This window comes from Rhipicephalus sanguineus, unplaced genomic scaffold, assembly GCF_013339695.2.
Source record: "Rhipicephalus sanguineus isolate Rsan-2018 unplaced genomic scaffold, BIME_Rsan_1.4 Seq7063, whole genome shotgun sequence".
Lineage (NCBI taxonomy): Eukaryota > Metazoa > Arthropoda > Arachnida > Ixodida > Ixodidae > Rhipicephalus > Rhipicephalus sanguineus.
Genome location: NW_023615814.1, coordinates 19,831 through 32,839, shown reverse-complemented (window position 1 = coordinate 32,839; position 13,009 = coordinate 19,831). Strand labels below are relative to the sequence as shown.

General features: G+C 49.4%; 1 protein-coding gene across 1 annotated transcript; it reads right to left on the bottom strand.

The window, feature by feature from the left end:
- Window positions 1-11,504: 11,504 nt before the first annotated feature.
- Window positions 11,505-12,224, bottom strand: LOC119378157 (uncharacterized; the record flags this gene model as incomplete). The annotated part of the gene is made up of 1 exon (XM_037647388.1): window positions 11,505-12,224. A coding segment is annotated over exon 1 (720 nt), but the record flags the coding sequence as incomplete, so codon positions are not given.
- Between the last annotated feature and the right edge of the window lie 785 nt (window positions 12,225-13,009).

The following is a 13,009-nucleotide window of genomic DNA, read 5'->3' as shown; positions in this document are numbered from 1 at the left end:
TGTGGGTGAACGCTCGGCGCAGAATATTCCTTTCATGCGATGCAATATTGAACGTATTATTGAAGCCGAGGAGGCGTTGTTACAGCTGTGCCATGTCCACTACATTGAATCAAGAGTTCCGAAAGAATCTGGATTAAATTGACCACGTCCTTGGATTGAATGATTTGAAAGTTATGGGTACTGCTTATATGTACTTAGGAAGTTACAATTCGCCATATTTTCCAAAAGCATATGAAGGAATTGTAACGTTTCTTGAAAATCTATGACTGGCTTTACGCTTGGTGGCAATCATAGTTAACTACCACCAAGTAAATTGCCAGAATACCCAGAGAAACGACGGTGGCTCTACAGCGAGGTTATGTCAGCGACGCATATCGGAGATTCGCTCTGTAGTAATACATACAAGTCTCCCATCTCTATTCTTAGCTCGGTGTTAAAAGCCTAATAGTTCTTATGAGTCGCAAATCCATATCAACATCGATGATACGAAAAATTCACGACTTACTAAGTGTCGCAGGGGCACATCTCACAGGAAGCACTGAAAATTCTGGCTAACTTTCGCTGTCAGCGGGTTGTCCATATAATCTGGGCGCCTGCGCACTGCTCCCTGCCTGGCAACGTAGTAGCGGACACCGTGGCTGAAGAATTCACAAGCTGAGCCACCGGGCGCCGCGGCTGAGGCTGGGAGGAGACCGGATGGTTAGCTACAGGGAGATTATTAACCACTACAGACTGGAGAGGGCCCGCTTTCCTCTCCGCGCATAATTCATTAATAAGAGCAGCAGGCGGTGGCACGGCGCCCCCTCCAAACCAGTGGGTATCCAACCCCGGTGACGTATAACCGCATTAATCAAGAGCAATATTCGGTCAAATGTAAGCTTTTCAAGAAAGGGCGGACCTAGATAGCATTATATAGGCATGCCCACAGGCACCTTGACTGGGTCGAAAAATCTAGAATAGGAAGCAGCGGTAGACCTCCTGCTCTGCACGGCCACTGAAGACCAACCATTGGCCGTCCAACAGGCCGATGATGCCGCGAGAGACCAAGGCTTCCTGGGCGCCATCCTGGCACCCAGTCTGCCGGCAACCAAAAGAAAAGTTATTTCTCTCTTTCTTACGTATTATCCCATTCCTTCATCAATGAGGTCGTTAGTGAGGAAACCACACACCATCGTCGCCTGATCAAAGGTGGCCCGATCCCTGAGGCATTTCAACACCAGATGATGTGCACAAAAACCTCAGGGGGCAGTGAGGTACAAAAGGAACAATGCTGTTAACTCAGAGCATCGAATTTAACGAGTGTCTCGTGACAGCACGCGCTTTTGCCTGTACCCTTTCCTTGAACGTTGTCTATGGGTTGCATCAGCGTGTCGTCTTTGATCTTCAAAAGAACAGATTGGAGAGCTCGTTGGTAGTGCATAATTCTGAACAATAGTGCAAAGAACCACACGGACGGTGGCATATCAAGACGGGACACAGCCGTAACTAACCACTTAATGTTTATTGCACGTATTCACATATATATACATAGGACACCGCGTCAAGGAAAAAGAGAGGGGGAAATGGGTACACAAGGCAATCGACCCAGCAATTCAAATAGGCGCCTGACGCGACAAAAATACCATTTTCTTTATCGATAAGCAGATGACATGGCAACTTACAGCGCATTTATATTTAATCTCTGCTGCTTCAATAATTTTTCTGTTATCTGGTCAGAGTTTTTCGCTAGGTAATGTGCGCGGTTGAAGAGTGTCTTGCAACCGCAACGTGCACAATACGCGGCGAGGGCGCCTGACAAAGAGAGTTTTTCGATATTGTAACGGTGCTCCTGCAGGCGATCGTTCATGCATCTGCTGTAAGGAGTGGGGTTCGGCGGGTATCTTAAGGTAGCTGGCTCCACGCCTTCCGTCCGCATAGCCGAAGTTTCCCAGTGAGGAGGCGCGTTCTTTAAAAAGGAACGTAGATTTACATACACGATTACAAGTGACAGCATACGAGTGAATCATCTCACTCGACTGAACTGCCCTACCACAAAGTATTTGGCTTCTTAAAAGCCACGAGTCTATCAACACTGAGGGCCCCCAAACCGGTGTCCTTAGCTCCCGCCAGTACTGTACCTGCCGACCCGGCGTCCGGCCTCCAGAAAGGAGGCAGATTAGTTGCACAACCACTCTCGTAGGGGCGAGAAGTCCAATTGGGAACACCAGTGCCCCACACAGTGATGATCATGTACCAGGGCCCGACGACTCCAGTGCCGGAATGTCGGCGAGGAGGTTGAGTCCGAAGGCGGTTTGGGGTGCAAGGTTGATGACCTCTGCTGCCGCTGCCGGGGACACTCGTAGAAATGATGATGGGCTGCCCTCGGGTGTAATCCTTCACCCGGTTCGATGAGAGCGCCTACAGCGGCGCTTGTTCCGCGCGAGAAATACCGCACAAGAAAGGAGAGGTGTCAGATTCGGATGACAGGGAGACAGTCCACTCCAGCACGTGCAAACATTCATGCCTGCGCTCGGGTAAAAGAATGCAGTGGCTTGGTGAAAATCCCTCCAGAGGTGTGTTCTCTCGCTGAAAACACCGAGCCTAAAAGGGATCTTCGAATTCAAACGCTTTGCTGGGAACCCATCCATGGCGACATGCCCGACTCGCTCGGCATAAGCCCTCTCCAGAAAGAGTCGGTGTTCCGTGCCTCCACCTAAGCGCCGACACTGGGGGTGGGGAGCATGCATGTGGTTTGCGCACATCTGTGATTATTTTAGCGCTCAAGCTCGACAACTTTAATGGAGCAAATAGCGCAATATCAACACCAACGCAACTTCCCAATTATCTTGAGATTGTGAATATTGTTGCGGAGGTAAGGCAAGACACACTTTTTTCTTTCATGCGTCACTTGCTCAAATGTAAAGTGTAAACTGCAAAAAATGTAAACTGCGCTAAGATCATTTGCCCGAGCACTGCGGCACTGTACACAACGTGCCCCGAACGGTTCCAAGCCCGGACCGCCCCTGTGTTCTGGTTATGCGGACTTCGAGCATGCCCTGTGGGCTGCGCCTCTGCCAGTCCCTCTTTCATTCAAGATTAAACGAAGAAGCGGATTAAGGCCCAGGACAAGACCTCTCAATCCTGGCCGTCCAGAGGGCCCGCCGAGGGCCGTCAGGTTTAACCTGAGGGTCCGCGAGTGGGTCAAGGCAGGTGACGCAGAGTTCACTCGCAGCTATTGCGGTCTTAATAAAGTTGTTTCACTCACTCGGCCTACGGAAAAATGTACGCTGACGTCCCAAGTTCGAAGAGTGGACTCCCGATTCTCGAAACGGGTTCTTAGCTGCGCCTTCAAGGTAAAAGTAGACGTGACTCAACTTGTCCTCGAAGTCCCCAGTTGTTGAATGTTGATACCCTTTCGAAAGTTTCGATCAGGTTTCGGGGTCATCGCTTGGCGATCCATGGAAGGTCGGCAGCTTTCTGGCGGTTGCATCACGACAGCTGCAGGGGACACTACTGCTGCCATTGCGCCTTTGCCTTTCGTCGCCGTGGCTCTTGGCTTGTATGGTAGGAGTCCAAATTGAGCGGGTAGTCCTTTCAGTCTACGGCTTGCTCGACTGTCCATGATGGCGTCGGTGTCTTCTTCACGAACGGGGCTGGGCTTCACGGCTTGGCGGGGGCGTCCGATCATGAAGCAGCACCTCCACCAGATATCACAGGATCGTGACGTCGACGAAGGCAGCAGTCGGCGTGAGTAAGATTAAACTTCTTTATTTGGCTGAACTTATGGCCGGGAAAGGAGAACTCAAACTACATCAATACACGCTGTACACTGATAGCGGCGAATGGCATCGGCCATCGATAAAACTAATGATCGCTGGGACGAGCGTCTTTTATACATCATGCGTCGAATTTTCCAGCCTTCTCAATTGTGGTGGTGCAAGCTCTGGAATAATCTAGACTATTCGCGTCCTGCGCGCAGTGTTAGCAAAATGATCTACTACCATCGCAAGGTGCTCGAACACTGCGGCGCGGGTCAGCGTCGAGCGTCGCTAACCGTCTTGCGGTTCAACCCTAATATATCATATTAAAACAAGAAGCGGCGTAGCAATAACACCTCCCATCTATCTGACGCGAAACATTTATACCTTTTTTTACTTGATGGTGGCGGCGCTCAGAAAAGAGGAAAAAGTATGACGTAACAACTGGTGTCTCAAAAGATGCGGGATTGGTGCCCGGTTCCCGGAACAGCCTACCAGAATTCAGCTACGCAAGGACTGCTCACCGCGCGCAACGCGCGTAATCTCGGCGCTTCGCCGTTTTGCTCCGGTATACGGCGTTTATCGGCTGGGCGGGTCGACACTCGCGCGTTCAGGTTAATAAAATGGGCGGCTGTAGAGCTTCCTGCGGGCATGTGCTACCGGATGTAGTCACGCATCCTTCAAGTGTTGAGACAAAATGAAGCGCCAAAGGAGACATCTGCGAAACAGCCAAGACAAAACACCCTACCAGAGGCGGACAACGTCAATCTCCAATTACGGATAATCTCCTGGGAAGCCGTACCACCTATCCCGAACTGTGGCAAAGAGGAAGCTGGTATTAACAGCTGATTTGTTAATGCGGCGTAGGCTTTCGCCTGGATAAGCTAAAATAAGATAAGGCATTTGCTCGGATAAAACAGGCGCGGAAAGCGATTGGTTCCCGCATACCTTTGAAAATCACTGAATGTGGATTCTGTAAGAATTTAGAAGATAAACGCTTAATGAAACGTGAGACGCGTAAAAGAGATGAAAAGCAAACATCGAACGCATTCTTACTGCGTATGTCTACGAGAACTGATTAGGAGCTGAAAAGAAAATGTTGGTGGCCGGAATAAGTTGGCCCCAGGTTCGAATTATGTTCTTTCGCTCTTTAGGTACCGACGTACTGCATTATTAACTCATGATGTTCGCCTAAAGGATTTAAAGGAAGCTCAGCGTCTCTAAAAATAGCTCTCTATTGCTGCGCGAACCGACGTCACAAATGAATTACGGTAAACAAAAGTTGCCGAAAACCCAGAGAGAGAACGGTGCCTCTTCAGGTAGGTCATGTTAGCGCACACAAATAGAGTCGGCTCCAGTGTCAGTGGATGGTCCCTCTCGATTTCGCGAAGGACAGATTATTCGTATTTCTCATTATACCGTGTGCGGTGTACTGAAATGAATACCTCAATATACCAACGCCTAAAAATTTCGGCAGATCCCACGCCTTGTGGGAATCGGTTTAATGCGAAGCAGTCTAGCGAGCGTTTCTATGTTGCAATATATGTATTTGACCGCGCGTTACGAGGTGGAGCGACGCGTTTATGTAAGTGTAGTAGTTGTGTGCACATCGTGGGCTTACCAGGCTCGTTGACAACACCGGGGTTTACTGTTAAAACACAACAGCACTGACGTTAACATATGGTGTGACGTAACGTCAACACTCACGTTAAAGCACATATGTCAGCATTACCGAAACAAAGCGCACTTTACGGTGCAATGATGTGTATAATGCATTTCAATAATGCGTTCCTCCGGAGTCGAGCAACGCTGGATTATAGCTTACCAAATCATAGGAATGCAATATGTACTGTTTTTCAGACTGCTATAAAAGCGTAGCCAAACCGCAGGTGGCCCAAATTTCCGGAGCCTTCCACTACGGCGTCTCTGATATTCATATCGTGGTTTTGGGACGTTAAATCGCATATATTATTATTAAAAGCGTAGCCAACGCTAGAAACACCGACGTTATTCTCACTTCACAACTGTGTCGTTTGCAGTACATATGTACTGTTTATTACTTTGTTGAAAACTTAGATAACCAGCCACACAACCACACTTGACGTTGCACCGACATTACGCCTGCATAGGGCGTTTTTCGAAACTAGTTTCAAGATCTGGCGTGGCTCTGTGGTAGAGTACCGGACTGCCACGCAGAATGCTTGGTTTCGATTCATTGTTGGGATCCTAGTTTTCCTTCTATGCATTCGTTGGGTCAACGCTGCCGATGTCGGTATTTCTTAACGCTCTCGCATTTAAGTTAACAACGTCTGTTCTCGCCGTTCCTACGTCGATATAAACTGTCAATAACCGGTGGCGCATACCCATACACCACGGCCAATGGTAAACGGGTATGTGCCACGCGTGTCTCGAGGAAAGGGTATGTCGACGGTACGCGCCCAAAATTTTCACGTTAATATTGTCATGGCCAGGCAGTCATATTCGTCAAATTCTCTTACCCTTCCATGCTAATTGGGGTCTACACCAGTTAGGATATCATAAGAGCACCCGGACGTAGGCAGCTAGATAGATGTGGATGGATGGATGGATGGACGGATGGACGGACAGATGGAGATGCTCAAGTGCCTGGGGTTCGCTAAGAAATGCTTCGCATTTAATTCAAAGGGGTTAACGCACCACGGTGGTGGCTATGGTGCTCGGGTGCTGACCCGCAGGTCTCGGGATGGAATTCACGTCGGCGGGGGCCGCCATTTTGGTGGAGGGTGAAAATGCTAGATGCCTGTGTACTTAGAATTAGGTGCACCTTAAAGAACACCAGATGGTAGAAATTTTCAGAGCCCTCCACTACGGTGTCTCAAATCATATCGTGGTTTTGGGACGTTAAACGCCATAAGTTATTGTTATTAAATACAAAGGGGTTGGGAGATCAGGTGGTACGGGCTCCTAGTCCAGGGCTCCACTGGCTTCACCAGCCCGCCGTACTTGGTGGAGGAGGGCAAGTGAGTATTTATTTCGTTCACTTGGCAGCTAGAACTGCCATTGCTGTGTTTTTGCGCCAGAATGTGAGCCGTAACCAATATCGGGGTTCAGGTGGTGGTTGTAAAACATTTAAGCTATATACAGCGAGAGGTGTGGACGGGGTGAGCCGGATGGGCCCGCCCTTCACAAACACTAGGAGGGATCCCTTGTTTAAAATGGCAACGGTTCCCTAGCAAGAAGCGAGGCTTACACATCACGAACGATATTTGATTGTCAACCGTTTTGGTCGATTCTAGCTGCAAGTGCTCGTGAGCACGGTCTTTCTCGTGGAAGGAGGCGCTTCTTCTTCTTCGGTCCGACAAGGTGCTGCGCTTGATTAAACACACTCCCGGCCGCCAAGTCACTCGTTCAGCTCGAGCGAATAAAGTTTTGTATCGGCCTGGTGGTAACGACCCCTTGCTGTTGTTGAATCTTGCAAGAACGTACGTGGCCATCAGCACTTCTGTATACCTCAAGAACCCTTGCAAGTTTCCACATTTGTCGAGGTAATTCTCAGCTTGGCATTGGCATGTCGTTGCTGCCCTGTGGTAGCGTCGTTAGTCTCCGCCCAATGAGAGGTCTGCTGGGGTTCCGCGCTGTCCGACTCAATGTATGTGAGAGGCCTCGAGTTCACGACCGCCTCTACTTCCGTGAGCACAGTGGTCAGCTCTTCAAAGTTAAGTCGAGCTTTGCCGAGAACCTTTCTGAGTGGAAGCTTTATCATCCGGACTAGACGCTCCCACCATCCGCCCCACCATGGAGCGCTGGGAAGAATGAACTTCCAGGTGATCTTATTCTCACCCAAGTATGCCGACACATCCTCTTGGAAACATCTGGAACAGCTTCTCTAAGTCTTTCGACGTCTTCTTAAACGTTCTTGCATTGTCAGAATAAATTACGCGAGGGAGACCCCTTCGTGCTACAAAGCGTCGTAGACACATGAGGAAGGCTTCTGATGTCATGCTGGAAACCAGTTCCAGGTGGACTGCACGTGATGTGGCACATGTGAAGAGCACTGTGTAGCATTTTCTCTCCCCGGCTGTAGTCACAACAAAGAGTGGTCCGGCGAAGTCAGCTCCAGTGACTTCGAATGGGTTCGTCGATGATAAACAATGACGTGCTGTAGGAGCAGTTGGAGCGTCGCCTGGGCTAATACGTAAGCGTCTGCACGTATAACAGCCATGTATGACTTTCTTGACCAATGTTCGTGCCCGGCAGGTCCAATATTGCTCTCGCAATTGCGACAGAGTGTCTCTCACGCCTCCGTGTAGTGTTTCGCAGTGTGCTCGCATTGTAAGTAACGTAAAAAAGTGATGATCGTGCGGGAGGGTGACTGGATGCTTTACCTCCTCAGATGCTTCAAGGTGTAACAGGCGCCCACCGATCCGAAGGATGTTGTTGACATCCAAGAACGGGTTGAGGTCTTTGATGCGAGAGGTTTCCTTTGCAGATGTGCCTTTCGAAATCGAAGTCATCTCTTCCCTGAAGGCTTGTTGCTGTACATGCCTGATCCAATAATTTTCTGCTTCCTGGATCTCTTCCGCTACTAGAAATCCAGTGTGTGCTGCGTTTGTCTGGCGGCAGCGTTAATGAACCTGAATATCCAGGCTGTGACCCTGAGTAGCTTTTCAATTCTGCTGTAGCTGTCAACGTTCAGGAGCGATGTCGTCGTCGTCTCGCTAGATATCGCGACGTGAAGCGGCAATCATTTCAGAAGTGAATCCTGTCGTCGGTGCTGGATAGGTTCTGACGGTTGTAGAGGCCATCGGTCTTCTGATTCGCATAGCAATCTGGACCATGTCGCCACGTGCTACTGGACAATAATTATCCATCGAAACCCCACGTGTGAGCAGGTCGGCCGAATTCACCAGTCCCGGACATATCTCCACGTAGAGGGATCTGTTTTTTACCTGATCTCTGTTAGACACAAATTGCTTCCATTTCGTTATGTCGCCTTTTATCCAAGACAGCGTGATTGTAGAATCGACCACATTGTGCAGGGATCTCGAAGTCTGTGAGTGCGCTTGACACGTAATGAAGTAGTCTTGCTCCAATCAAGGCTCCAAGAAGCTCTAGCCGTGGCAGTGTCATCGTCTTGATAGGTGCTACCCGTGCTTTTGCGATCAGCAACTCGGACTTACTGAGCAGCTCGTTACGACGTAAAGCGCTGCAACGTATGCGGAAGGGCTTGCGTCGCAAAAAACATGCACCGTGTAGCTCTCGGGCGATTTGGGCAATTGAGATCCGCTTCCAAGATACGCGGTACGGAAACCTTATGCAAGAGCAGGTAGTTGACGCACCCAGTCATGCCACTCCTCCTGAAGATCCCGAGGTAGCTGTCATCCCACGCTATTCCACGTGTCCATAACTTCTGGAAGAGATCCTTATAGCAATGGTGAATGGCGCAACAAATCCATTGGGTCGAATATCTTGAAGCAGCTTGAAGAACGAACCGCTTGGTTCACACTTTTCCTTTCATAAATTCTAGAAGGCCTCTCAAGAAAACGTGAATGTAGTCCGTGGGGGATGCCATGTAATTCCAAGTACTTTCACACTCGTCTCGTGGAGGATAGCCAGTTCCTTGCCTGCTGACTGTTCTTCTTGCTCCAATACGTCAATCAGGCTATCTGAGTTGGTCGTCCATTTCCGTAGTGTCATTCCTGCTTGCTGCATAATCTCCTTGGCTTCTCGGCAGATTTGAAGTGCTTCTTCATCTGATTCTGCTCCAGCCACTAGATCATCCACGTAGAATGATTCACTAAGTAGTTTCGCGGTTCTGGTCTTGCTTGAATGCACACTCTTCAGATGGTGGAGTATAGTTGCCGTCAATAGGTAGGGGCTACAAGTTGCTCCAAATGGCACTCGCGTCATTCTCCACTCCTGAATATCCTCTTCTGAGTAATGTAGTGTTTCTTTTTCCTTAAACCAGAGGAACCTGAAGGCATCTCTATCTTTCTCTGCAATTGAGATTTGAAGGAATGCTTTCTCAATGTCGGCTAGCAGAGCTATTCGGTGCGTTCTGAAGCGTAATAGTACCTTCACGAGATCTTGGTACAGGTTTTCACCCTTTTCTAGGCATTCATTCAATGAAAGGCACCCTTTTGCGTGAGAAGAAGCGTCGAAAACGATTCTGACCTTCGTGGTTAGTGCGTGCTCTCGGATGACTTCCCTATGCGGCATATAATAACCTTTGTCGAATCCAGGGGTGGCCCGTCAACTACTTCCGCATGTCCCGCTCGCAGGTACTCCCGGATGGTGGTGTCATAAGTCTCCAAAAGTCCTTGCTTGTTCGAGAGTCGGGAGAGAAGTTTCCAAAGTCTTGTCATGGCGACTTGCTTGTTGTCAGAAAGCTCCACATTTTCCTTCCAGGGTAATGTTACTTCGTATCTTCCGTTCGTAAGACAGACGGTTTCTTCAAATTGTTTCAATAGTGGACTGAGCTTTCTCTCGCTGTCAACGGCGTCTGATATTCCTACGCTCTCAAGTTCCCAGAATGAACGGAGGAATTCGTCACTCTCCTGTACACTTGTTTTCAATACGCAGACCATAATCCGCGAGTCTTTCACATCCGATGCTACGGTGCTGGTGTTGCCTTGAAACATCCACCCTAGTTTGGAGTTCATGGCAATAAGTGTCTCATTGCTTGCGCATCGAGTGACCTCTCCCGTCATCACCGTCCACATTTGGTCGGAACCGATGAGAACGCCTATGCCTTCTTCCCCGACAACGGATCCGTATAGTAGTTGATCAGCGATGTCTTTTCCAGACCTCTGGATTTCAGCGACGAACGGTGAGCTGGTGGTAGTTGCCTCGATATCTTGGCATATGTGCGGAATTTCTATGGCTTGTAAGTCAACTTCGCGTGTGAAAACTGGCTCCGCAAACGGAGCTGCACAACACGCCGCTTTTGCGCTGCTCGACTTGACTTGCTTGCAAATATGTTGAGCGCAATGACGGTGGATCCCACACATGGCAACTTCAGCTTCTTCGATAGCCTCTCTGTGACGAACGTGCGCTGACTGCCTCCGTCTACGACACCTCTGACATACCGACACGTCCCATCTGTTACTGCCCAAGCCCGAAATGTCTGCAGGAGGACGCTCGTCGATGAATTCTCGAGGGTATGTCGATTCGTCCCCAGAGATGCACACATAGTCGTGTTTGTGCTTGGTTACTTGTCGGTATTCTGGCATTTGTCCTGCCGGTTTCGCGTGTCTTCTGGCTTAATTTCTGCGGATCACACACGCTCGTCGCATGACGTCCTTGACAGGTAGAGCACGTAATCTTGCGCCTACAATCACACGCTCTGTGACCTTTAGTCGTGCATCGAAAGCACCTCATGTCTCCTGATAAAATGTGCTTCTTTTGCGGTAGCGGGAGATCCAACGGGCAGCCTTCTGTGGAATGTTGGCTCGATTTACAAAATACACAGTTCTCGGGTACTTTCATAGCATTGTTATGGAGAACTGAAGACGTGGGCTTTGAGCCACGAAACTGGCGCGATTTACTTTGCGCATTCTCCGTATGGCTGTCTCTTCCTCGAGGGTTCGCGAGCTCGCTTTTCTCTAAGCTCTCCAATTCGATGGACCAGAAATGTAATAGGCGTTCTAGCTCCGTGATAGAGGCTGCATTACTGCTGTCGATCGTCTCGCGATTAGCGCTAGACCGGTGGTACTGTACAACGAGATCGTGTGGTAGAGCCCGCAGCAATATGTCGCACAGCATTGCAGAAAAAGACGTCTTGCTCACCCCAAGGGTCTCCAGTGCTCGGATGTTGATGACGACCTGGTCGTACAGCTTGCGAAGAGCTGTCAAGTCGCTTGAACGGACTGAAGGCAACGTACGAAGCCTGGAGAAGTACTCCTGTTCGAGTCTCGTTTTGTCTCCGAAGCATCTCTTGAGTATGTCGATGGCGTCCTTGTAGCAAGCTTCCGTGGTTGGCAGGCCCACAATAGCTGAAGCTGCGTCGCCTCTTAGGAAAAACCTCAGGTAGTTGAACTTGTCCGTCGCAGTGAGGCTTCCGTTCCGGTGAATCATCTGGTCAAATTGTTCCCAGAAGTCGTTCCACCGACAGAGATCACCAGCAAATGGGGCGATGGTAAGCTTGGGTAGCTTGGTACCAGAGGCTCCAGCGGTACTGGCTACTGACGAAGTCTGAAGCTCCGGTGTTGATGAGATGGCCGCAACCATACGGTCGCGCTTGCTAAGCAGCTCACTCATGACGCTGTTAGCGTTGTCCTCGTATTCAACGACGGTGTTGTACTCTTGCTCAAACTCTTCATCCGCTATGTGGCTCTCTAGCTCCTGGTTGATTTGGTTCAGCTCATCGTTGTTCGCCTTGAGACGTCCGTAAATGGCGTTGAGCTGATCTACGGTGGCTGTAGCATCGCCGAGAAGAGCTCTTGCCTCGTTGATAATTCTTGTGTTGAGAGATCGTCTCGACGTCCGCTTCAATTTCAGCCGCTCCATGCCGGTCACTTCACTCGTAGCCTTCCGTGGTCCGTGGTAGTAGATCCCGGATCTTCGGCACCAAATTGTTTAAAATGGCATACGGTTCCCTGGCAAGAAGCGAGGCTTAAACATCACGAACGATATTTATTGTCAACCGTTTCGGCCGATTCTAGCTGCAAGTGCTCATGAGCACGGTCTCGTTCGTGGAAGGCGGCGCTTCTTCTTCTTCGGTCCGACACAGTGCTGCGCTTGATTAAACATGTGCTATGCTACCACGCAAGAGTGACCGACTGATTCTATGTGTGCTGTGCCATGTGCTATCTTTCTATCTTTCTCTCTCTCTCTCTTTCCTCTCCATCTTTAAATCTCCCCCACCCTGTCCCCATGTGTAGGGTAGCAAACCGGTTGTCCTATACTGGTTAACCTCCCTGCCTTTCCTTCTCTACTATTTCTTCTCTCTCTCTACTCAATGATGTTTCAAGATTACTTTCCAGCCGCTATACTTTATTGCCGACGCAAAATGCCGTGTAAATATTCAGTTTTGCGCGCCACCAATTCTATAAAGTTGAAGGGAGTGTTCTGGGCCACGCTTTGGGCAAATACAGGCAAGCACGAGTTTCAATAAACATATACTTCTGGAGCAGATTCATTTGTGTTGCGACGAGTGGTCGTGCTTCGATGCGATCCTGGTATAGAGAAGCGTCCAAGAATAATTCTGTGAACGAATGCGCTATTTGCGATACACGCGTTCTAAGAATATTTGAAAATTCCGCACTTTCAACCATGACGTAATAAACTCTATG